This window comes from Apis cerana, linkage group LG7, assembly GCF_029169275.1.
Source record: "Apis cerana isolate GH-2021 linkage group LG7, AcerK_1.0, whole genome shotgun sequence".
Taxonomy (NCBI): domain Eukaryota; kingdom Metazoa; phylum Arthropoda; class Insecta; order Hymenoptera; family Apidae; genus Apis; species Apis cerana.
In genome coordinates, this window is record NC_083858.1 from 9,140,179 (window position 1) to 9,167,502 (window position 27,324).

Below are 27,324 nucleotides of genomic sequence, written 5' to 3' on the forward strand. Positions count from 1 at the left end.
TATCAAGCCAGTCAAATTAATCCGAATCAAATTTATTTTCACGATTTATTAAAAGACTTCTGTTCTCTTCGTAATATTAAAATATTTCGATAAATTATTTGTGTACAATACATATAATATCATCGATAATTTAATATTTAATGAATAAAACAAATTCTCTACAAATATTATTTGCATATATCTGAAATCTGCACAGCAAACAACCGATCCATCTAAATATTTAAATGTAAATTAAAGGACAACAACGCGTATACAATAACCTGTATAGTGTGTGTGGAACAAAAAGTATCCGTAGTGCTCTTGCTCGTAATTATAAATATATACGTGTATATAAAAAACTACGAGAACAAAAGAATCGCGAAACCTTTACTGCAATTATCCCCGTTGAATCTTTAAAACGAGTTCGATGACCTAAATTAAAAAAAATGTCGATCCCTCGACGTCAACGGATGTATTGAAAGTGGTAAGCGTTTAAAACCAGTCAGACAAGAAATCAGAAACGGATCACCGCTCTCGTCGAAAGTTTCCTTATAATTCGACGGTAGAATAAAATCAGCAAAATTTGCCAAATAAAATCACGACGTGTCCCAAATCAGATCGATTCTTTTTTTCCTTCGATTTCAACTGACGGATACGCGAAGCGATAAAAGTAAACGGGACGTTATGGGCACGAATCGGTTATTTCATGAGAATTCTGAGGTCGTGCGGGTTTTAGAGGGGCGGCCGGAATAGGGTGGTTATAATCGAGACAACTGTACCCAAGTTGGCCCATTAGAGGGGTTGAAAATACCGCGTGAGCCTCATCACTGACCCATACCACTCCCGATATCCTACTTTTGATATAACCAAACCGACAAATAAACCGTTTCTAACCCAGCAATTTAATCCAAAAATTAAGCTGGAGATAGTTATATCCCGTTGAAAATTAATCACTCGCAGAGCGATTATATAAAATTCGCGATGACGATTGAAAATAACGACGTTTTCGACGGGGTGTAAACACCGTATCCCGTTTAATTTGGTTAGTGTTCCTCGTGGCGAGATTTTAATTTGGCGTGTGTGACGGGAGACACCACGCGTGGATACGCGGCACGGTTGTTATTAACCGAAATAAACGAACGAAAACAACATTAATATCAGCACACGCGGATAAATATCAGACACTGGTTAACGCGCTTTGAACGCGCATTTTCCTCGTTTTATATATATATATATATATATATATCAAGCACCGACATGATTACACCGTAACACACGTTGCACTTTTTCACGCTACCGGAAGATAAATCCTGTCGCAGTGTCACGAGCTGTTCCAGATCGCGAACGAAATCACACTCTGTATGCAAATAACACTGTTAGAAAACAAATACCGTGATATATATATATATATCAGAGGGGAGGAAAATTATTCGTGTGAATTATATCGCTCGCTTGCGTAGCTTCCTGTCTTCCTTTGGGGAAACGTGCGAGAAAATAATCCTAAATAACGAGAGGTTAACAAGAGACCAGACGAAGATTTTTCTTCAAATTATTTTGTACGCTATTGAGTGAAACAATTTTCTTCAAAAGCGCATTTCAAATTAAATATTATATAAATATAAAATTCTTAAAGAAAATCTATTTATATCGAGTTTGAATATTCGGATAACGGAGATTATGTCCAAGTAAAAGAAACACGCGTCGAACGAGAGACAGAGACGGATACATCGACGAGTCTCGCAGAATTGTAAAACGTGAATTGGAGGGAGGAGCATGCTCCAGAAATATACATAGGCTGTGCAGTATCTTGAATCAATCGAGGATGAATTATTTCTCGAAATTTTTCGTTTAAAGATCGTCCAACTGCGCTTGATCAGCGCCAGATCAGCTTCGACGTATTCACAGTCCATTTAACAACGTTGCAGCGTTCGACGTTCCGATTAATAGGAGGCTACAACTACAGCTATTGTTAGTGGACGAAACAAGATCGAATCGTCGCCGATAATTTTGATTTTTAAGCTACGCAAGATCGCACGTTTTTACTGTTCGATTTCGTATTATGGAAAAATCTCAGAATTAATTCTATTAATTTTTCGTGATCCATTTCGTTCGTCACCAATGAATCACTTATTTACCAAATACACGAACAATATATATATGATTATGTTGTATCGATGCTATATTTTGTTAAATGGGCGCACCTTCTCATTAAAATACGCGTAATTAATACGAATATGCGTCGATTAATTGCGGCGCTGTCAAATGGACGACGACCTTTAAGGTTTAAACTCGATCAGCATCGACATATTCATATTAATTACACGTGTTTAAACAGAATATGGCCATTAAATGGCAACGATACGGTATCGTTTCACCGATTAAACCGCAATGACAATTGTTTATATACATTTCATCTTACTCCAAAATATGAAATTTATTCAAAAATAAGAAAGAAAATACCGTCATACGTTGTCATATCATACATCAATTTTTTCGAGGAAACTCTCGACAAAGATCCACGATCCCCGCGCGATCCTTCTTCCAATTTATAAGAGACGCACGATCGTGTTCCAAGACGCCGTGTGACACCGCCTTTCCCCTTCTTTTAATTAAACGTTAGTCTCTTAATTAGAGGCGGTATTTTATATTTGATACCTCCGCTCCGTTCCGTCTCCGCTTCTCAACGGACGACAAAAGGTGCAGACGTCGCTTAATTAGAAATCTCTCTCTCTCTCTCTCCCTTTCTCTCTGTCTATATAATACTTTCAATCTATAATACTTTTAATCGGCGATGAAATAACGAGACGGTCAACTCGGTCATCCTCGAGTTTTCCATTTCTATTTGAAAAATTTCAATGAAATCACCACCACAGCGAAAAGATTCCTCGCGAGAGAAACGAGGAGAGGGGAGGAACGCACGCATCGAATGCCATTTAATTAACATCCCCGCGGAGAGAGGGTGTTAAGAAGGAACAACCCTCCTGGACTCCTGTCAAACTCGTGTCCGTTCGACGGTTGGAGGATGATCGATCGATCCCTGGAGCTTTACATACCCGGATCTCTATTTCGAATAAAATCCAATTTCCTTCAAACTTGGTTGGAACAAAGAAATTTATCGAGTCCTTAAATATTTTTCTCTCGTTCGTTCGACAATTCCTTTCCTTTCCGCGGGATTAAACAGAGGAAGGATCTTAACCAACGTCGAACCGGATCCTCCCTCCCTTTCCCTCCTCCTCCTCTTCTTTTCCTCTCATTCCTTCCAACCCCTTCTCGCGAGCTTTAAACGTAGCATCCCGTAGGAAAGGAGTCGAGGGAAAGGAGAGGTCCGATCGGAGGAGTCCTCCTGCGAATTCGATGAATCGAGGAATTTACCGAGGGTGCCTCCACTGGGACACTCGAGGATTATTTTCATCCCCCGGAAATTCGACTGCGATCTCCTCCCTCCCTCCCTCTCCTTTTACATCCCCCCAAGATCGCAATTATATTCGAAGTCGAGCCACGGGTAAATATGTACCGAGAAGTGAGCGCGACGGGTAGACAAAAGCGTTTCCCCCTGCTATAATCCGCGTTTATGAAAGAGAAACAAAGCGATGAAAGAAATTAAAGTAGACTTCGGTGGAGGGAAAAGAATCTTTGGGGAGGGGGAAATTGGACCGACCGCTCCTTAGAAAATATCATAATAGCGTCGCTGACCGAGTGGCTCGATCGAGAGAGAGAGAGAGTTGAACGCTTGCTCCCTGTCGAACGTTAATTTAATTCGCAAGATCGGACATCAAAAGGCGAAACAATCGAGAGTTAAAAGATTCTCGCAATAACTCGCCAGTGGAGAGAAGGATCGAAGCAAGGATATATATATATCCGGAACGGTTGATCAATCCTCTTGACCGATCCGTTTCGAGAATGGCCACCGAACGGAAAAATTCGATTACGCGCGTGTCAAACGCAATATTTGTAACGGTTGTGTGCTTGCCCATCCAGCTTTCTTTGTCCCTTCAAATGTGTATCGAATATTCGTGATAGAGCCAGTTGTCGAATCCGAGTTTCAGGGTTTTCGAGGGCTTTCCTCCGCCCGGGAGCCTGTTATTTTTAAACGATTTTCGCGAGTTTTTTGGAAAATCCGTTCATGGAACGAATAGGCGATGATCGATAATGCGGTAAAAAGTGAATGGAAGCCTGATCGATCGTCGATTATTCCACTTACGATGCCACCGATCCGTAACGAGACCTCCACAATTTCCAAATTAATCGATCTTCTTGCCGAAAAATACTTTCATCCTCATTTCCAAAACCCACAAGACTTGCGCACCAATTGTAAAAAAAATTCCCATCCATATTCCAAGCGGGGAATAACGCGAAACAGAGGGCGGATAGGAGGGGATAGGGCCCTTGAAAAGGTATTCCCGTTTTCGATGGGACGGATCGATCGATCCCGCCGATATGCAACGAAGATTCGACAATGGGTTCTCGAGTTACCGCGAAATGCCACCGTTAAACCGTCGAACGAACTTTTGCGCGGGCAACCGAGCTCGAGGACCGTAATATCGACTCTTGTTCCCTGTCCCGCTTCGACCGGTCGCCGCACAGTGTCTACCTATCTCTCTCCCTCCCTCTCCTCGTTCGCGGCTCACTTCCTGCATCATTCAGCCGTGCGAATGCACCGGGCGAAACCTTGCGCTCGGTTAATTCGCGAACACTACCGACACTACCCCCGCCCTAAAACCGGTCGAAACGAGATTCTTGTCGGGCGGACCGTCCACGTCGTTATTTGCGGCATCCTCTCCTTTGTAATCAATCGAGAGGCATGGAAAAGTGTCCCTCAAAGCTTGAGCGCACTCTATCGAGCCTCACGGACGCGTTTAACCCCTCGATGGATCTCGCTGATGGAACCGTGGCGAATCTTTCTCGCGATTTTCTAGCTGGAGTACAGACTCCGCGTTGAGGGATGAAATTCTCGTGGAAATAAAATCTGGAACGGAAATAATCTTCCGATCCTTCGATCTTTAAAATTGATCCATCGAGAATGAAACATCGAAAATAAAGGAATAAGTGAGAGGGGATCCCTCCCCGAGAAAAAAATCGATGGGTTGCCCTGTTTAGGGTGCAAAGGGTCACGTGGTTTGTCGCAGCGTTCCCTCCGCTTCCCTATTTCACCATTTTTACGAACTGCGTATAAACTTTGGGGGAGGAGAAGCGGGAAGAGAGAAATCCAACGCCACCCTCCCCCGAAATTCAGACCGCGTTAGACTTGATGCACGTGGTATCCAAACACCGGATCTTGAGGCAACATCCCGTTGCCGTTGTCGCATCCCGTTTCCCAACCGCACTCTCCGCGGTGGAAAAAAAAAAAGGCCAATAAAACTTCCCCGCGTATACATCCCCGCGTTTTATCCCACCACCTATTGTGCGCGCAAGGAACAAAACCAGAACTACATCAACGATATCCCTTTGAAATCTAAAAATATACACGAGGGGGAAGGGAAAAAGGGAAAAAGAAACCTGCCCGTGAATCTCCTCCCCTCGATCCTTGGATAGCGGAACGAACGAAATTAACGATCGGTCGATCGATCGATCGATGGATCGAGGCAAGGTTACGAGGGCGTTGAATCGTGGAGGAGGAGGGGAAAAATAGTTGCACGAGAAGAAAAAGAAACGAACGCGATATAGAAGGGAAAAAGAGGGAGGGGGGAAAAAAATATGGAAAAAGCTTTGGACGAATGGAACAGCCGCAAGGATAGGCTTTTCACGAGCAATTGAATCGAAAGGTTCGAATACGATTCGAGTACGCAGACGCGCGTTTACACTGCGTATCCAATGTTTATACCGACGAGCGCACAAGGGGGAAGGAGACGTCCCGATTCCGGAATCACGCGGACGGAAATTTTCGACAGTCGAGCACGATATTCAAAGCAAGCAACCGTAATATTCGTTCTTCGTATAATAATTGCGAATAAACGTTGCTGCTATTCCCACGATGGAAAAGAACGTACGAAGAATAAAAATTTTCGACAGCGTTATTGGAAGATAGGTGTATATCTCTCGAGAGGAGAACGGAGGCGGACGTGAGCCTCGGATATACCGCGTCTCTAAATTATATTATGCTCGATTGGCCGACACCGATGTGTCGAGGATCTTCTTCGACCGTGGGCGTGCATACGTACACGTATGCATCCACTTTTGTCACACCACGTATTTCGTCTTTGTGACGTAAAACGCTGCTGCTGCTGCTGCTGCTTGGCGATACACACGCTGAATGAACCCCCGGACAAGCCACGTCCTCCCGGAGAGAGAACAGAAATGGAAAGTTCAAGATTAAACGCGGAACGGGTTTCTTTGTTAGAGGAACGAGGGGCACCCTCGTGCTGCTGAGTTTGAATGCTACGAATTTTTTCAAGGGATGGAAATTTTTCTTACACAACGGTGACAAAGGCAGCGTATATATACATACGTAGACACATATATATATATACACAAATATCAGGTTGTTGAACGATGAATTCTTGGAAAATTTCGACTCGATAAATTCCACGCGTAACCATTCCAGTTTCGCACGATCCAAGAATCGATCAAGGGATAAGTAAGAATACGAGGCGACGAAGGAGTAATTCCCTTTTTGGACGAACCAAAGAGACCGAGAGGTGGAAAGGATGAGGTGGAAAAGCATCCTTGGCGGTTTTTCTCCTCCAAGGGGGACGAAGTAGCGGTAGGCAGATACTGGGAGGGCTAATCAGGGGCGAAAGAGTAAGGACGAGGGAGGCAGGTGAGCGGGGGGAGGCGGCAGGTAGGCAGGGAAGCAGGAAGAGGAGGAAGGAAGTGCGCTTGCGCGGTGGTACGGCCGGGCTAGACGCGAGAGCCGCCACTCCCGAGCGCGTAGCGGTGTAGCGCGGGTGCTGACCGAGTGTCCCCGTGAGAGAAGAGCGAGAGAGAGTGCGAGAGCGCGAGCGAGCGAGCGAGAGAACGAGACCGTAGAGTGTGGAGAGAGAGGGAGAGAGAGAGGGAGAAGAGAAGAGAAGAGAGAAGAATGTCCATCGTCGAAGGAAGGATCGGCAGGAAGCGGAGCCCGCGGCAGGACATCATCGACGATCATCAGGCGGCTCCGTGCTTGTAGGACGAACCGAAAGAGAAGGAAAGAGAGGGAGAGAGAGGTGTTCTCCTCCACCGCGCTCCACCTTTTCGCCGCGTTTCCCTGTGTGCTCTCGACCCGACGCAACGATTCCCCACGTATTTCTTCCTCCCTTCCTGCATCCCTCCCTTCCTTCCTGTGGATCCAGGTGAGGAAAAGATCGGGAACGGTCGTCTCTCTCGCGAACGAAATAGATAAATAATGATCAGAGGTGAAAGTCTCTCTCTCTCTGTTTGAGAGAGGAACAGTGTCGAGATCGCGACGCGGACGAATCAACAGTGTGCAGTAACGGTAAGTCTCTCTCGCTGCGAAACAAAATAACCTCTCTCTCCGTCCAGAGAACGGGATAGAGGGATCACGGTTGTTGTCACGGCAGTTGTGGAAGTCGAATCGATGGGGGGGGGGACTGTATGCGTGTAAAGTCGAACCAGTGAGCCGCGAAGATAACGAAGAACGCTGAAGGTGACAGCAGCGGGTAAACGATAAATATACGCCGCGTATTCCGGCCGTGGCCGTTTCGAGGCCGAAAAAAGACGAAGAGAGAGAGAGAGAGAGAGAGATTACAGCAAAGAATTACAGTGAAGAAGTGAAGAGGAGCTCGTCGTTCGTTGTGATATCTGATCGCGAGTGATAAAGCCGAGAGGAGGACCGGGTCTCTCGAGGCTCGGCCGCGAGGAAGAGATCGTGTGAGGTGATTTCGAGCGACGATATATACACACATACACACACACACACATATATATATATACAGTGTTTGAAACGCGAGTGTCAGTGAGAAACCGAGACATTTTCTGGGTGAAAATTTTCAACGATAATACGTATCCGACTTTACTCTAGGCCCCGATTCAAAGGAGGAAGAAGAAGAAGAAGAAGGAAAAAGTGAGGAAGAGAAGAAGCGAGAAAGAGAAGCAGGAAGCACGGGATAGAGAAGAGTGGAAGAGAAAGAGGGAGAAAGCAAGACGGAGGTAGGAGGGCGGGGCGGGTTGGGGGGAGGCAGGGTGGGAGGAGGAGGAGGAGGAAGAGGTGGAGGAGGAAGAAGGGGGGAGGGTGAGACGCGGACGGCACGCAGAGAGGCGCCGGGTCAACGCGCCAGGTAACAACGCCTCAGGACATCCGCTCACGTCCTCGCCGCCGACGTCCTTCTCGTCGTCCTCGCCGTGGACGGCGTCGCGACGCTCTCTCTTCTCCTCGAACGTGGACACCGAGCCTCGTCCCACGGATATTACCATGTCCTTCCACGCCGCCTCCTGGAGCTTCGCCCTCCTCGCGGCCACGGTCGCGTTGCTGCCCGCCACGCATCGTGCCCCGTTCGCGCAAGCCGCGTAAGTACACAAATTCTTTCCAATCCGCCGAAAGTAAAATAGAATCGAATTCGACTTTGAAGATTGCCAATTTCCGTTTCGTTCTACGCGGATGAAGATAGATAGGTAGATTAAGTAGATCGTTCCAGCAACAAACCGTGTATCCTCCGAATCGATACACGGTCGAAACGCTCGGTTGTCCCTTTGAAGTTTGCCTGCGTGAGATCGGCGAAACTCTCTTCGAATAATCATTCTCTCTCTCTCTCTCTCTTTCCCCTGGAATGCACCCTATCCTCGTCGGTGACCTCGAACGGAGTCGAGTCGAAGTTAATCGACGAAGCCTAATGTGCCTGGAATACCACGCCGCCAATCGATAGGCTTGCAGCTGATTCCACGCCGCGGCCGCCTAGGTGCAAGGATTTAATTAATGATCCATAATCCTATATCTCGATTACGTGTTTCGCCTGCGGTGAGCCGTGTGCATGCGGCACACTATGCCGGGCCACGCGAAATTGGTCGATAAACGGATATAATGGGGGAGGGGGGAGAGAAAAAAGGAAATGTACACGCGCGTCTCGCACATTTAACGAGCGATCATCGATACCCCACGTGCTATTCCCACCGACGAGATGCCTCTATCTTTTTACGGATTTGTATCGCGTTGTTCTCTGCCTGGATCCGCCTGGAAGGTGATTGCACGTAAATGAGCGGAAACACGCAGGCCACGACTCTCGTCGGCAGACGTGCTCTTTCAATGATCGCACAATGACGACGCCACCCCACCCTTGTGACTCGAAGAAGACGACGACGGCGGCCAGGCGTCGTCTCGCGGCGAGCTCGCTGCTCACGTTAAAAAATTCACTCCCTCCGGGAAGAATCGCATCCGATGATCGTTGCAGACGCTCTCTCTAATTGGATCGCGTTAAGTTTTCATCTCTTAGTTGCAGATGCTAGTAGTACTGTTACGCTTTCAACGAGAAAGATTTGTCTTGTTAATTGTTTCCTAATTGGTTTTTCTGCCTTGTTCTCGGTTCTCCTTCCCGAGAAACGGATATTTTCCCCTCCGTTTGAAGCAGTTTTTCCTTTCGATATATTTCCTCCTTGGGGTTTTATTAATGGAAACCAAGTCAGAGTGTTTCGGGAACGGAGAAGCAAATAAGAAGAAAATATATATCGTTTCCTCCATTCATTTTCTCGTGATATTATTTTCAAAGAACAACACTTGCATCTGTCTTACTTAAAGATTATAGACGTGTATATGTGCAATTGATTTATTGCTACTTTGTCTCTGTAAACACATATATATCGATACATCAATCGCTGACGATCAATTCCATCGCAATTTTCAAAGAAATTATCTTCTCCAGAGGAATGGAACTAAGGAATGGAAATGTTTCCAAATTTCGAGTCTTAATCCAGTATTTTCAAATTATAACCTTTACCCGTACATAATTATATTTATTCGAAAAAATATAAAGTGTGGAAAAAGCTGCCAAGAAATAACAAAAACAATATAATCCATCCGCACGATCAAAGGTCTCGTGACTGCGGGCACAACGGAGGCCGGCTTTACAGCGTTTAATAACCGAATGGAATACACGTTTGGTTAATAAATACGCGAGTGCGCGTGTATATACACGCACGAAGGCTCGGTACACGGCCCACCACTGTCTCGAGAGTGACAGCGGCATCGCGAGAACAATGGCGGGGCTGAAATTAGTTGTACCGGCTCATCCCTTCTCGCATTAACGCCGCGATCCAGTCGCCTCGTATACACGTAATCCGCAAACGTTTCTGTAACCCGAGCGGCTGATATCGACCGCTATTTTCCGACAATGTTTAACACGTTTACTTATCAACCACCGCCACCACTGACAGCTTAATCGATTCTAATAACAGAGATATTCTTCAAAATGCACCATCATCCAGAGTGACGCGGTCTTTTTACACGCTCCCCTTTCTCCCTCCTCTTCTCCCGATCTCCATTACGCGCATCGCAAAATTCCAAGATAGATTTTCGAGGGACAACAATCTTCTAAACTATCTTTAATTCCGAGAGATTTATCCTCGAAAGAGGGGGCGGAGTTGGGACAAATGGGAGAAGACTGAAGAGACTGGGTATCGAAATTGGTGAAAAACCATCGCTTTATCCACCGAATCGTTGCTCATCCAATTACATCGCAATCCCATATATATATATATATGTACACACAACGGTGTGCATCGACTGTTTAGAGGAAATCGCATCGACGAAATCCTCCGACGATATTAAGCAGGGTTCGGGTGGCAAGAAAATTTCGACCGCGTTTCTAATCCAACGGGAAGAGGAAGGGGTGGTAGTTGGGTATAGTCGAAGGGATTATCAATATTTACGCTCTTCGAGCTCACAGCCGGGTCGTTCCACCTGTTTTCTCCTCGAGGGCCTGCTGCCTCTCTCTCTCTTTCTCTGTAGCCTCCTCCAAACCCCTACGAGTACCAACCGCGGACGGGTTCTGTAGTGTGGTATCGGTGATCGCAGTAGAGCACTCGAGCAAGAGGGTGCTCCCGACGTGGCAGAGCTCCAAATCCTCCTACGCTGTCGTTACCACCACCCATCCTGGATTCCTGGATTCCACGCATCTTCCACCGAGGGCTCCTCTCTCCCCTCCTTTTTCCTCTTTGTCTCCAGCATTATATCTCGTTTTCTCCACGACCAGGGTTTCTCCTCCTTTCCTCTTCTCAGGGGGCAGTGGTCGTCCCCGATCGAAACGGGGTGATTCCGAGAGAAACGGGTCCCACGGAATACACAAGGAATACGAAACAACGTTCCTCGGAGCGGCGGAGCTTCGAGCTACGCCGTTTTTTCTTTGTCTTCCTCCCCCGCGGCCTTTCTCCCTTCTTTTTTTTTTTTTTATTAAAGGGAAATCTTTATATGCATGTGCTAAATTTACAGCCGTGTAACACGTTGGGACGTGTCGGGTTGTTTCGAAGAAAGAAAAGAGGATTCTCTTATTTGTGACTCGAGAAATATATATATATATTTGTTTGATAATTTCGATGGTTATTCGCAGAAAAATTGGCATGCTGCGTTCACGGTATGTTTTTTTGGAATCTCGACGATCCTGAAAGCAAGGAATCGTAAGAGCTTCTCGAAGAAGCGTCATTAACCGCGTCGCGTTTTCCCTTTGGGAAACGGAAAAGGGCGCAGGGCCGGCAGGGGAGCGGATTGAAAACGATGGATGCGGTGTTTTTGCCGGCGAGGATCCGGTGGAGGGAAACGTCTACCGCGGGGAGGAACGTGCCAAGTCATTCGGCTCGGCTCTGACCCACTTTCTCCGCGGAAGCGTAAAACGCGCGCACTTTGCCACGGCGAAACTGATTTCTCCCTTTCCTCCCCGCGATTCTCTACCGTTTTTTCCCTTCTCTTCTTCCCTTTTCCCCTTTTCTTCTCCCTTTTTCGGCAGACACAATGGCCGAACGAACGGTCGAAAGAGCACGACGAGGTGAAAAGGTATTCGCCAATTTCGGTGCAGACTTCTACGATACTCGCGATGATCGAGCTACTCGTAAGCCTTCCGACGCTGCGTTTTCTTTCTCTTCTTGTTCTTTTTTATTAATTAAGGTTTTAATAATTTTCAATCGTCCAACGTTCGATTCTTTGATTCAGCTTCGTGGAAAGTATGTGTATTTTGCTTCTCTCTCGTCCTCCAAGAATCGAGGAAAAATGTTTCATCCGAGCCAGGCATTCTTAATTAGCGCACCGTTTAAGAAACACCGTTAAAAACACTTCGAATCCCCTTTCGCGCCTTTCCAGCCTCTCTGTACACTGGTTCAGCGCAACGCCAAGACTTAATTAACAGCAACAAATAATTATTCGCCCCCGCGAGCTCAAACAATTACGCAGCTTGTAAATTCTCGTCCGGTTTCGAGAAGAAATCCGAAACATTCCCCAACGAAAAAGTCGCTCTTCGTTTCGTTAAACGTTCGTTTTCAGAGGAAAAACGAGAATAAAATGAAACCGAAGTAGAGAAAAGGAGAGAGAGTTGGGGGAAAAGGTGAAAATAACGGAACAAAAATCGTCAAAGGATTGGAAACGCGGCGTAATTACGGGGGCGAGTGCGAATCTCGATAACTGGTTGGGAAATCAGCGGTGGCCGCTTGTTAATTATAAACGACACTAATGGATACGATTGCGATAGAATCCGCGGTGAATCCGCGCAAATTTGATAATTCGCGACGCGTCATCTATCCATCGGGGGAGTTATGGCCTTTAAAACATTTAAAACGAGGGTGTATAAACCTCGTTTCACCCAAATTGACCGTTGATCGTTCTGTTTGAAATAACTGGGCGCGGACGTATGATGGACGTCTAATCTACGACCGAATTAATGAACCGTGATAACGCTTTGTTTTATTAATTGGCACAGGGGGCCACAGAAAGAGAGAGGGGAACGTGGGTCACAGCGTTTTGGAATGAATTAATAAGTGGAAGAAGCACAGAGAGGGGGAAAAATTAATTGTTTCTCGAGGTTGGTTTCTTAAATAATTGTGCATTATTCAATTATTGGCTCGTTTCTCCCCATCTCTGTCGGGGAAAAAGATAGAAGCAACGCGTGTGAAACGTTTCGCTGCGTTTTGAATGTAAAGTAAGTATGGAATACATTTGTACTGGCGGGGAACGATTAATTTCGAAATAAATTCAACACTTTTATATCCCTTTTTTTAAACAATCCAATATTTGTTGAAGCAGTTCTTTTTTTCCTTCGTTTGGGAAAAAAAATTCTGCCGGCGTGGAAAAACATTAAATTGTAATAACACACCCGTAATACGTCGAGAACGAAAGAAACGAAATAACGAGAAATGTTTATTTAATAAAATAAAAAAATCTGAAAGTGACGTTAAAAAGCAATGAAAAATATTTTATATATATATATGTATATGGAACTTTTCAATCTTTTAACCTTTTGAACTTTGACATATCAACACTATCTCCATTTAATTAGATAAAAACTGTAAAGAGACAAACGATAAGAGAAACGACGTAATCGAAATTGAATAATTTTTCAAGAAGACCATGCAATTATTACGATATTAAATATAAAATACCAACCGTCTCCAAATTTTACCAAACTCCTTGACAACTTACACTTACACTTCGTTTTATTAGCTTACGACTTATACGAATTTGTCGAATCAAAATTTCTACGTGGGATATAAAATTTCAACTATCTTCAATAAACGAGTAGAGGAATATTTCTCGAATGGAAGAGAAACAACCAAATATCCACTTGCGACAAAAAGAAAAAAAAAAAGAAAAATAAATCGGAGGACGCAAAGAAGCCTCCCAAATTGATTGATATCGAATGGATATGGAAATGGGAGCAAAGTTAACGCGAAGAAACGGGCGGAGTGCAAACGAATGCATATTTGATAGCGCGCGATTATTAATGCTCGCTTACGAGCGAGATGATTGATGGAACAGTGGGAGAGCCTTAATGATTTCCTCCCGTAATATACGAGCCGCGATAATCGCGGAATTTCCGTTTGTCTCCCCTCTCTTTTTCTCTCTCTCTCCATCGAAACGAAGCTGCGCAACAACCGTTTCGATCTTTTCTTTTTTTACCATGGGAAACAGGCACGATAAGATGGCGGAGGGATGGTGGTGGCGAGGACACAATGGAAACATGCTTGCAAATATCGGGAACGACCTTCGTGTTGTGCAAGAACCGTTTGAAGAATTAATTAGAAGCGACCAAACGACACTCGCGTCGACTCGCGTTCGTGAAAGGCAACGAGCGACTGAATGCGTCCGTTTACAATGCGCGTTATTAACTCTGCCCGCTCTCGTTTATTTTCAGGCTCTCTGTTAATTATGGTTATAAGACAATGGAGGGAGGGGAGCGTCGGAGAGCGAGCGGATTACGGTTATAAGCCGTTACGTTTCTGAATATCTTCCCCTCCTCGTTTCTTTTTCTTTTTTTTTTTTTGTTCTTTATTAATAATCGCTTGTTTCTTTCGGTTTCCAGATTTAATATCCTCCCCCTTGCTAGGTTGGGACAATTTTCAACCTGATTTCGTCCCTTTCTTTCTTTATTCTCGACGTTTGGATTTGTTCGCTTATGCGTTCGATACGCACGTGTTATAGCGAATAACAGGGCGTTTTGTTAATGGAGAAAGTTTTCCATGAGATTTAAGGTTTATAAACGTTGCGAGATTCATTTTTTTACGTATTGGAAAATTCTTTTTTTTTTTTTTGAGCTACGTGAATTCAGAAAACAATTGTCATTTTTCCTGGATATTCAATAATCCTCCTCCTAAGCTCTTAATTTTTATCGTCCTTTTAGGAAATTTTCAAAAAATTTAATGGCTAATGATTACATATATTATTATTCCAAATTGTAAAATCAATTATATAAGATTTCTCGAGATTTTCAATGTAACGTAGAGAGAATGAAAAGAAAAAAAAAAGGAAAATTCACGAGAAGATCAAAAAGAATGGAGGAAGGCGATGTTTAACCGAGACGGAAAGAAACATGAGGAATCAGCATTGAGATCAATGAACGAACCCTCCTAGTTACGTGGAAATCAAATATTCTTCAGTGACTGCAATATCCGGCTGTGCGGTTCGATCTAATCGGGCCCGTAGGTCTGACTACGCGTCGGCCTATACCACTGCCGCCGCAAATTACATATTCGAGGATCTCCAGGAAATCATCGAGCAGAGATCGATGCTAATCGTTCCATCCGATTCGAGCGTAACGTCTTCCCAACTTTATTTAATTATTCTCCCTCTCTCTCTCTCTTAACGAGGTGTTCGATTTCCATTCGAGGATGGAAATTTCAACAGGATCGGGTTCGAGATCGCGACGAATCGTGGGAATCAAGGATGATAGGATTTAATTTTAACGATTTTAGGATCTCACCGATAATTTTCCTGTATTAAATTTCTTCGAAATTTATTCGCTCGGTGATATTTTTTTTTCAAAGTTTTTGAATTTAACGAGAGAGAGAGAGTCACTTGATCGAGTTAGTTCGATCTTCTCAAATTATTTATCCGATGAATCAAATTAAAATCTCTTTTGTGTCGAGGAGAATGTTAGAATAATTTCTCAGAGATGGAAATCACCGAAAAGTGGACGAGCGATGAATAACGAGTTGAATAACGAAATAAAAATCATCGTGGCGGAAAAGAGAAAAAGGGAAGCTTTCGCAGAAATCCCTCGCGTTAATCCCCCACTGCTCTAAAACTTCCGTTTCAACCTCTCCTCTCCCCCTAAAACTTCCTCCCTCTGACAACTCTCTTACCACTATCTTTCACGACCGCACAACAGTACACAACTATCTCCAAACTTTTCGAAACACGCACTGTTTATCCCGGGGAAGACGAGAAGTCGAGAAGACTCGAGAGGAATTCTTCTTCGCAGCACCGTGTAAAAATACGTACGTCTAGAGCAGAGTTGTTAAGTTAAGTTAAGGGTAATTTGGGTCGCGTGTCTCTCGACTACTTTCGAATTATTCTTAATTTAATGCGGCTTGTTCCTCACAAAAGGAATCGGCAAATTTGCAATACTTGTCCAAATGATTTGACTTCGATCGAATTTCTTATCGTGAAAGATAAACAAAGTCTTGAAACTTGAATTTGATGATCGTTGAGAGCTCACATTCGAGACATATTCATTTCAGATCGTTGTTCAGCCTCGAAATCGTTGATCGACTCGCGAAGAGGAAACGACACGCAGTTTGTTTCCAACTAATTGCAAATGTCGTGACACACCGCGTTTGCTTTTATGTTAATTCGAGCTGCGAAAAGGTAGATTTAATCTTCTATGACGTTAAAAGATTAGGAATTATTAAAAATACGAAAGGTTAAAGGCAAACCCCTCGACCTGTTACAACTATCAATCCTAAAAAAGGAAAATCATCATCAACGAGAAAGTGCCACCAGGGGGGGCGGCGAGAAGAATCGTTGGAAAAGCATCGTTGTTCGAGATAAGTGCATTGGCGGCAGACGGGACGTGAGTGCATTCGGAGGGAGGAAAAAAGGGGAGAAACGTCGGCACGAAGAGAGAAAGGTTGGTCGGGTGGGGGTTCGGGGGTCGCAGGAGGTCGCAGGAGGAGGGCGGTTGTGGAGGGTTTCCTCGCGTGCAGCCTTGACATGGGCCAGGAAATCAATGGGACCTCCAACACGAACGCAAACTCGGTCAGTCGAGCCGCGCACACGGCCCATATGCCTTATAATTCGCAGCCGCACGCGGGAATGTTCGGCATCGTCGCCGATCGATCGAATCGGGAGGACGCCTCTTTTCCCTTTTTTCATCCTCGCCACTGGAAGAAGACGACTCGAAGGACGGGGTAGAAATTTACTTGGTGGCTTCGAGTTTCGGAGATGGGGATGAGCAAGAGGGGGAGGGAAAAATTCTGCGTCCCGTGAAACGAAAGTTACTTTGACTCGAGTTAGATAGAAGGAGAGACAAGGAGAAATCTATAAATCGAAGTTGAAGTTTGCAAGCAGAATTTCTCTTGTTTTCCCGCTTGTTTCTCTCCGACTCGAGAAATTTATAATTGTGCCGTGGAGATCTATCGATCGAACCTCCCGTAATTGAATCATGAGAGACGTGTGTTAAACTATCGAGAGATGATACACGAAATACTTTCACTACGACTTTATAATTCAAATTACTCAAAGGTCAATTACTCGACCCTACTTTTCGTCGCGCTCTCGTCGCCGGAATGGAAAGGAAGGAGGAAGGGAGGAGGAGGAAATTCCAAAATGTTCTCTCCAAATGTCGTTCCCTCTCAGATGAGGCGACCTCGATGAAACGTTCATTATTCGGTACACGCCAGTCGATTATCGGATGCCCCGAGAGTAAAAAAATCAGTCGAGGTTCGAGTTTTGCGATGCACGAGGCGATTGATGACGAAGTATAATTGGATTCGTCGGGAGGGAAAAATGGAAGGAAAAGAAACGGAATCTCGGAAAAAAATATACCGATTAATAACAGATCGAGGAGAACGGGACTTTACAAATGGAAAAAGTAAATGAAACCCGGCTGTTTGTGTGCTTGGGTAACTTTTAGATAAGATTTTGAAGAATGATGGTCAGAGGGAGGGAAGGAGAGGATGTATTGTTTGTAATTCGATTCTATCGAGCAAGCACGGAAGATTGAATTTCTCTTCTGTTGTGAAAGGGGAGAAGGGGGGTTGGAAAAAGAAAGGTAAGCTCGCAATAGATCGATTCGCGAGCACACCTCGCGGTCGAGATCTCGATACAATGTCCATTGCAACGCCTGTCCCGATGACGGCAGCGATACCGATAGCTGGGAAATGAAACGACGTTTCGAAGGAAACGTCAAACAGTTGAATAAGGACACGTTGATTTCGCGGAATGGAAACGCGGCAGCCAACTTTTCCTCCCTAGACTTTTCAAATCTATCTTCCCACCCCTTTCCTTAAGCTGAATTTCGAGCTTAAATGGAATACGTCGTCGCGCGATTTTCGATCGGATTAAATCGAATTAAGAATTCCACGAACGACTGGTTGAAGCTGACTGGCAGTGCACAGGCAATCGAAGTTTGAGGAAGGTGTATTACCAGGGAACCTTGACGAGAGCTCGGCCAGGGCTGCCAATCAATGGCGAGGACATCACCCTCGGCGACCAACGTCTACGTCCTTGATCGTCCGTTCGCCGCCGCTGCTTGGCTCCGCAACGATCGCAACACCGAGGACAAGCAACTTTTAAAGTCTCTATTTATACCGCGTATACCTTTCGCCTCGCCCTTTCGTACGTATTTCCAACGAGAAAGGATCGTGTTCGTGCAAGTAGTTCACAAACGGGACCCAACCCCCTCCCTTAAAAATTGATTATTCAAAAATGTAAATGCATCTTAAGATACTTTGACATTTAAAGGTGGCCAATCTATTTTTTGTGCACCGTATCGTATCGTGGATGAACCGCATCTGAACCCGCCGCGCGTTAAAATTTTATAGAGACGCAGCAGGAGAAGAAACAGAAGCTTCTTTTTCTCTTTTAGAGAAGCTTCGTTTGTTAGAGAACTTTTCCTTCGATTTTTCATACGGATACAAGTTAAAATTCTCAGCTCGAAAGGTACGAATAAAATGTTCCATAAATAAAAATTCCAAAGAAAAAATTAAATTCGTCGAACATCGTCGAACATTTCTTCAACCAGAATCCCTTTCTTTCCAAAAAAAATAATTATTTCCGCGCAACACGAGAGATCAGGAACAAAAAAAAAAGATTAATCACGGCGAGAGACATTAGAGTTCCAAAAAAAAAAAAAAGGAAAAAAAAAACGGCGTCCACGAACTGAAAAGTAGGAGAACTATGGGCTCTCTCTTTCTCTCTTTCTTTTTTTTCTCAATCCGGCATAGCAATAGGATCAGAAGCAGCAAGCACTTACACGCGAGATGGTGCGCGCGTGTGCGTGTAGCAGTGGCATTCGGCCGCAGTAATGTGTGCGCCCGAGTACGAGTGTAATAAAAGAGCTTTCTGGGTCGCATTAAGGTAATGCTTCCATGGCTAGGCGCGAGCGAGGCCCAGCTGAAAGTTAGGCGAAATGGTGGAACAACGAGAGACTTTTCGGCGGTATCAAAAGGCCAAGTCGCGCGATTTTTCTCTCCTTGGCCACCACCTCTCCTTTCACTCTTATTCCCTTCGTTTCGAAATACTTGAGCGAGCTAGGCGTAGCGTATCATCTTGTTCCACGTACAACACTGTAACGTCTGGTAATTAGGGAATTTTGTTCCATCAGAATCGGTAAAATGCGCCTTTTAGAAATGAAACTTTATAGCGTGTTTTTATATGTTTCTTGATTGATCGATGAATAATTCGTTGGTTAATTTTTTCAAAAGATATTTTCAAAAAAGAATACGATTGCTTAACTATCTCTCAATTGCATGAATCATAAATTACTTGACCGTTTAAGATGGTAGAATTACCAGTTTTCAAACATCTCCTGAATATTTCAACAACAAAAAAAAAGAAAAAGAACAAATAATAGAACAAAGTCCGATAAATTTCGTCCGATAACCGGTCCGTCCGGCGACCGTTTGAAAGATTAAAACTTGAAATCGTTCTCCGAAATCGTTCGCACTGCAAAATAGATGGAATCTGTCCAAGAAGATGGATACCCGGGCAAAGAAAGAATTCCACAAACCGATCCGTTAATTAATCGAAAGCCAATAACTCGGTTGATAAATTATGATCTACCTTATCGATCGTCGCCACTATTCCTATCTCTTTCGCTCCTCGCGCGATTCCCCTCAACCCTGAGACGATGATCACTACGCTACGATAAACATAATAACGAAGCAATGCAACCTCGTGAACGTCATCGACTGTGCGATACTTCGCGAAATCGATCACTTCCGTGTCAGGGCCACAGTCGTTTCATTTACTTATAGAAAGGCTTGCCTCGCCGTTCTCACCGTCTTCGTTAACGAACTAACAATGGCCACCTGGTGTTTCACGACTGGTGGTCGGGACACACACCTCGCCCTCCTCCATTCAACGTGTTACGTGTCGCGAAATTTCATTCACACGCGGACTTTCTTCTTATATAACATATCCAATCGCAGTTACCCCTTTCTTCGTGCGAACTTCGCTTCGAGATAAAAGAGAATAATCATCGGGGATATTGGAAACTAATCTATACCTCGATCGATGTTTGATATTTAACAACTAGAAAAGAAACACGCCTCGAGAAAAGCTCGTCCACGTTTCGAGCAATTTTCAAATCCCTCCCCCTCCAATAAAACTCGGTTGGAGAGGCTAAAGAACATCCTGTCGAATAAATTGGAGAGGAAGAAAGGGAGGTGGAGGTCGTCTCTCCTTTTCGGGTGTGGAGAGTTAGGCCGACGAGGGCGACGAGGGTGGTGGTCGAAGCAATCCCCTAATTGGATAAAACTCAGCCCGGCAACCCGGTAACTGGTAATTTCCCTGCGCCAACGTAATTACTGGCCCGTATTTACGCAGAGGGGGCCAAGGCGGGAACGGTGTTCGCCGTTTCTCCGCTTGTATAGCCAAGTGGAAAAAAAAAGGAAAAAAAAAAGGGGGGGAGGCAGGGGAGAAGGCACGCACGAGAAGGCGAAAGACACGAGAAAGAAAGAGAGACAGAGAGAGGGGAGGGAGAGCCCTGGTGGCAAACCCTTGCAGAGAGGCGTGTATATAAAAAGCACATCGCAATCTCGTGGTATACTGGCACGCTAATGGGGCGCTGATATAATTAACTGCCATACCTACGCTCTTATCGAGCCCTAGCAACGTTGCCGGCCACGTCGACGCCACCACGACTCGCACACCTTGAATAAAAATAGAACGTAGATGCATAAACGCGATGTTAACGCTTCGACATCCCCCTCGCCGAACCGATACGTCATTTTCTTCCACTTAATCCTCCCTCCCTTTCACGTCTTTGCGTCAATGCGTCTCCCTTCTTCTTCTTCTTCTTCTTCTTCTTCTTTGGAAGAGAGAGAGAAGAAGAGAAACCTCGTGCTCGTTTCGGCGCCTCGCGTTCCAACGATGGAGGGAAACCTTGAAACGGAGCGAGCACGCGAATGTCGAAGAGGTCGATCTTCGTACAACAACGAGGTTCCAAGTTTTGGATCGAACGTTGGAATGTGGTTGTTAAGCAGAAAAAGGGGTATATAGAATTTCGAACGAGGGAGGGGGTAATCTCACTTTTAGAGGAAGTTGAATCCGTACCGCCCTCTGGGGGCCGATACCTTGCAACCTTAAAGACAAACCGATCCTTCGGGCCTCCTTCGAGAGACCATCGAAACGGAGAATTTTCACGATTTTCCTCGACCCACTTCTTCGCTCCCAATTATCCCAAATAAAATATTTTGAATTTTATCGAGAGGACGAATGGACGAGAGAAATCGATCGATCTGCTGCTCGAAATGTGAAATTTAACGTGCACGTTATTTAATCCGCCGATTGTCATCGCCGACCACCCTCCCCTCCCCCGGTTGCGGCTAATTTTCATCGAAAATTGCTGCCAACCAGCACGAAAATGTCCCCCCGCCGCGCCAATTTAATTGGGGCGCACCGTTTCTCGGGGAGGCAATGTTCATCGCAAACGAGCGCGACGATGACAAGGGTGGATATCGTGTCTTGCACAAATTTACGCGAAATAAACACCCGTCAAAATTGATGTCCGTTGTAATTGAGCAACGGGGCATCGAATCGAGCAACTCGATCGAGTCAAACTTGGCGAGTTGATTAAAATGCACCACCTTTTGAATCGCGCGCGCCCTCCCCTCCCCTTTTCTTTTCACGCACGAGTTAACCGACGATTGGCGCGGTCGAGACGAGTTATTATTTCGTATTCGTGGACGAAACCCTCGAAATTTGTTAAGAAGGTGGAAATAGTTTAGTGACCACTTCTTCTGCGGTGATTGCAGTATAAAGAACGTTTCAGAACTGCAGACTCGGTTTGAGGAATGAATACGTGAAGTAAAGAAAATTCTTTGTTTTTCGTTTATCTCATTTGCAAATCAACTGGATACCGTCTCAAGGAGATACTCGAATCGGATAGTTTGATATATAGAGCAAAGTGATGTATTAAATGTATGAGAATTTTTATAAATTATATATTTAACAAACTTTGAAATTTTTAACAAAAATTATTCGATCGACCTGTAATCTCGAAATATCACATCGCTTAACCCAGATCTTAACACGAGCTAAAACATCTAATCTTCGAGTGAGTATTTCATCTCTTTAATTAAATGAAAAACTCTGCCCCTGTTTTTAAAAAGTTTTTAAAATTACGAGCGAAAAAAAGACCTTTCGGTTCAGCATGGAAGATAAAAAAAAAAAAGACGCACGCATCTTCTTATTCAAACCTGCCTAAACACCCAACCTTACCTATTCAATCCTTCAACCGTAATTGAAGTTATTCTTGCCGAGAATAAAAAAACGATATTTCTTTTCTCCAGAAGGATCGAGTCCCAAATAACTTTTTCCCAATTTCTGTTTAAAAAATATACATTTATACATTCTTAACGTTCGAGCAATGAAACGATGAACGCGATTTCGTGAATAAAATTATTACGCGCAACTAAATTCCACTCACAACGAATCTCAGAGTGCTTGCATAACGTTCTCCCTTCGATCGATTGCCCTCTCTCCTCCTGATTTGCAATATCACATTTCACGAGATTATACCATCGAATCGAGAAACGGAAGAATCATCCACTGGAAGAAAATTTTCGCGGCAAATTGATCAACGTCGTAAAAATTCGTCGGAGAAGAGAAGGGCGTGCGACGCGGAGGGATCTGCTTTGGACAATTCGAAAGTTTCGAGCGTTAAATTACCGACTATCCTCCTCGAGTTTTGCGTAACGCTGTTAATTCCGCGTCTGGCCGAGGCTTCGTGTTGGACACGTCCCGGATTAATCCGGGAATCGGTAGTTTTTGCACGTTGCAGAGTCGAGATAATCTCGAGGACATGCGCACAAATCTTGTATCCCCTTGTCGTGAATTTAATTATTCCATGCAATTTGTCTCGTCGATGGAAAGGGAAGATCTCTTTATTAATTTTTCCCGGTCAAACAGAAATTGAAAGAAAATTTGTTCTCTTTGTATTGTATAAAATAATAAACGAGATACATACATCATTTTGAATATTCGAGTACGCTTAAAATATGATTTCCCTGCCTGTTTAATTCCGTAACGCGGATACGAGTTAATTAAGAGTTAACCGATGATCGGCCGATGTTCCAACTTAAAAACAGAATGACGAGAGTGGGGGTGGAAATGTATGAAAGTAATAACGTGAGAAAATTGTCATTAATCCGTGCTAATTGACAGGCTGGTAATTTGAACGAAAATCCCCTGGATGTTGAAATTTCTGAATGTGAAACTAATGGAACTAATGATCCCGCGGAGCTGTCGTATTATACGCTCGGTAAAATATGCACGATAACGTTTCATATATATATATATATACAAAATAGCGGATCGATGAGATCATGGTTGTCAACACCACCGCTGCTGATCGACCTAAACATCGATGCCTCCAACGCGTACCTCTTAATACAATCTTCACGACTAATTTATACTTACATTGTACACAAATCGACGTACTCGAACGTTGATCATGCGATCGAAGAACGCACACAATTCAATGAGTACAATTATCTAAATTTTACATCGAATTATACCGCAAATTTTCGCGAATAGAAAGAATAAATTCTTCCTCGATTCGAATTTAAAATAAAAATCCTCTCGTTCAAAAAACTCAAATACAATTCGAACGCAAGAAAAGTGCAAACCCTCTTTGAACAGACTCGAATACTCGCTTCTATCCAAACCAATCTATCCAGAAATATTTCGTATCCTCTTAAACACCCGAACGAGATACCGAAAAAAGAGACCGGGTAACTAAAAGCCATTCTCATCGACTGCTCGTGTAACGCGGTTAATTCCTCATCCGCGTCGGCTAACGAGTTTCCCGGCCAGGAACAGTGAAATCAAAGTAATCCGCCACCACGTTGGAGAGGATCCATGGACGGTGAACAACAGCCGATCGCAGTGTGACGGAAAGCGCGCGATTACGGGGAGGCGTTATCGGAAAGTGCATTAGCGTCGATCGCCCGATTTCCTATGCGCGATTTCAAACGCTGCCCGCTCCTTGATCGACGCCCGACGATCCCGGATCAGCCGAGCCAACGATTATAAAGGCAGAACCGGGGATTTCGGGTGTGTAATTACTCGGCCGTGGCGAGATTCGAGATTTGAACTTCCCGGGTTAATTTCTCCGCGTTACGCTGTCATGTCTCGATCAATATTCTTTTCAGAAGTTGGCAATATTTGTTAAGATCGTTTCCTTTACACTCGAGGAAGGCAATAATTATTTCTTATCCGTGAGAAAATTTCCTTTCGTAATTACGAAGGAATAGAAGATATGACGATACGGTGGAAAGGCGTAGGGAACGTATTGTTAATTGATGTCGATCTTTATTCGGGGAGGAGGAATTATTCAGCTGGGAAGAAAGTATGATTTCACGATACGATGGAGAGGCTGAATGTTGCATAAGCACGAAAGATTGTTAGAAATGCTTACGATAAAGTTCTGGAATAAATTTGTGCATCACGGGGATACGGATTGTTTTGGAGGAACAATCGTTCAATCGATGCGAGGATACTTTGAACGAAGGCGAACAGATCTGACGAAAAGAGAAAAAAAAGAGTTAGATATTACCCCAAAGAAATTGTACAAAGGTTGATTAAATATAATATCTTTACAAAGAAAAATTCAAGTATGATATAATTTTTAATACAGTTTCACGCTTTAATCCTATAAATCGATCAATCACTTGTCGATTTATTGGATGGAAACGTTATAACCGATTATGTGCTATCTTCCCTCCAACTGTATCCTATCAAACTTCGATATTAAGATGGAGCAATGCATCATCCGATTATTAATACCGTGCGTGTAGGGCGTGAATTTGAGATAAATCGGGGATAAAGATCGTTGTTAAGATTCGAAGACTCTCAAGTTTCCTGCGTTTTTTCCAGAACATTATAAAATTTCAATTTCTGCCGATCGTCAAATCTCAAGTACGATAAATACGATAAATTTGGAATAGAATGGTAATTGTTTCGAGTGAAAAATCTTTTTCCAACATCGTTATTATCGATCCATCGACGGAATTGAGAAAAAGAATTGCACGTTTTTCATTGAGAACTTCGTTCAGATTAATTTATATGGTTAAGTTTATATTAAATTTTAACTGGATCGTTCCTGGCCAATTACGCTTTACGTAATCTCGAGAGAATCTTCTTTTCCAACTACTTTCCTGAAATATCCATCCCGAATCAAAATAATCTACGAGTCGACGATAACTTCTTGCGCTCTACGATGAAATTCAGACAAAAGAAAAACAGGAAAACAATTCCACTGTGAGAGAGAAGCCCGCCCGGCAACAGAGGGTCCCAAATTTTTCCAAAAAAAGAGAAAATTTCGACGTTAAAAATGACTTTCTCTGAGAAAAGAATTCCAAAAGATATAGATAAGGATATCGATTCTCCCCAAGGATTTGACAATGACAATTCAACTCTTATTTCTTCGATACTCGGATGATTATTGCATGTAATATCGCGTGGAACACTGTTCCAATAGCGCAAAATTAAACAATATACACGTAATGGAGAATAGCCAACTATAAAAGGAATAGGGAAAAGGGATCTAAAGTGGCCGTTATCGCGATCTTCATTGCGTGTTGCAACAACCGTATAGGCGAACTGGTGGCAATTCGAGGGCTATGCTTATCTGTTTTCGCGCTCTTCGAGGATGCGAAAAAGAATCACGAACTCTCCTTTCCTTATTTCTCACCCCCTCTTATCCGTCCCTCCCTAAAAATGTACGTATCGATTTCGATCATTTTCGAAAGAGGAAATGGACGGTTGTTGTTAGAAGGAAGAAAAGCTTGGAGCGAGATTAATTTTGAATTCGTTTGCTGTCGAACGAAGGCGAGATTGAACGGGTCGTCCTCGAGTCGATTCCATTCCGTGGAATCCTGCCACGATAGCTTCGCGTTTCCACGAGCCGAAACTCGTGATTGGCAGATCACGAAGTAAGCCGAGGCTCGTGTCACGAGAAACACGCGATAAAGCGTAACTTTGTGACAAGGTCTCGGTACAGTTAGCAAAATCGTACCAACTTTGCAAGACGATGCGAACAGCCCGATTCATCGACGCGTTTGTCGATGAACGAACAACGAACGTTCGTTGATTCGCTTAATCAAATATTCCACAATTGCTTTTTTCTCTCTTCGCGACGAATAAACAGATTTTTATAGGTTGAAACGTATTCAAACATTCGATTTGGGACAATTCGGGGACAAATAATTTAAACAAATTGCGTCCACTTGGTGGTTGAAAGGAAGTGGAAACTTTTTTATCGATAATCATAAAATGGAGAAGATTTTCGTCTCGTTATATAAATATAAGAATTCAAAGAGATCATGAATGGAGTTATTATCAGCCTGTCGCTTGTCTGCAGCAGTTTTGGGGTAGATTCGACGTGACGTGATTCAATTATCCTTTTCTCTGCGGTATCTCAGGAACCGGAAGTCGTAATAAACGAAAGAGTTTCGTTCACTCGTCGATCGAAAGTTGCTATTTTCGGAATTCAAAGTTTTCCTAATTTTAAATCGAGGTTCAATCCAGGCAAATGATTAGAGATTATCGCATTTCTTTAAGCGGCGATATCTCGGGAATCGATAATCGTATAGGGGATAAGTATAACGACGTTTTAAAGAGCAAACCTTTCACCCTTCTAATGCCTCTTTACGCCATCGCCGATAATCGAGCTTCAATTTCTTCCTTTTACAAATTTTTTACTTTCAATCAACCGCTCGATCAGACTCGCATCGCGTTTGACGATTCTATAGATCTTATTAAACAAACTTGTATAAACCTCTTGCACGGGCAAACGAAAAAAGAAAAGGAAAAACGTAACTTATAATCGAAAATTTCCCGAGAGAAAGAAAGTTAGCACGAAACGAGGCGCTAAAAAAGAAACGAGTACAATGGAAGGAGAGAGAGAGAGGAGGGAAAAAATGATAGCGTGCCACAGCTGCATTTCTTCCGGGGCAAAAACCGAAGCCGAAATGAAAAATGTTATTTGCCAAGATTACAGTTGCGCGTCCATACATACACACACACACACACACGCGTTGCACACAAATCCAGCCTCGGGTCGAAATCGCGCAATTTCTCCTTTCTGGGTATGCAGCCACTTATTAGAGGCCCACCACCCCCTCCCTCGAATGATTTGCATGCCGCGAGGGAGAGGCGCAGTCCCGATTTACTGCTTATTGCTTATCGATCCCCTCCCCTTTACCAATTCCCCGTCAAAATCATCGCGTTCTCGCGTGCACGCCCCATTTTCCGTTCCGTCATTATCGTCGATA

At 44.0% G+C, this 27,324-nt stretch overlaps 2 protein-coding genes across 24 annotated transcripts in view; one reads left to right on the forward strand and one right to left on the reverse strand.

The window, feature by feature from the left end:
- Nucleotides 1-27,324, reverse strand: part of LOC114577732 (uncharacterized) — a 444,442-nt gene that overhangs the window by 354,300 nt on the left and 62,818 nt on the right. The gene's annotated exons all lie outside the window — the stretch shown is intronic.
- LOC107999294 (gamma-aminobutyric acid receptor subunit beta) overlaps nt 6,819-27,324 on the forward strand; it is an 81,795-nt gene continuing 61,289 nt past the window's right edge. For 13 of the 14 annotated variants that reach the window (XM_062077109.1, XM_062077112.1, XM_062077113.1 and 10 more), the window contains exon 1: nt 6,819-8,421. In XM_062077109.1, coding sequence (XP_061933093.1) covers nt 8,327-8,421 — 95 coding nt within the window. In that variant the 5' untranslated portion in view covers nt 6,819-8,326. The remainder of the gene's footprint in view (nt 8,422-27,324) is intronic. The other variant, XM_062077111.1, reaches the window with a different exon arrangement.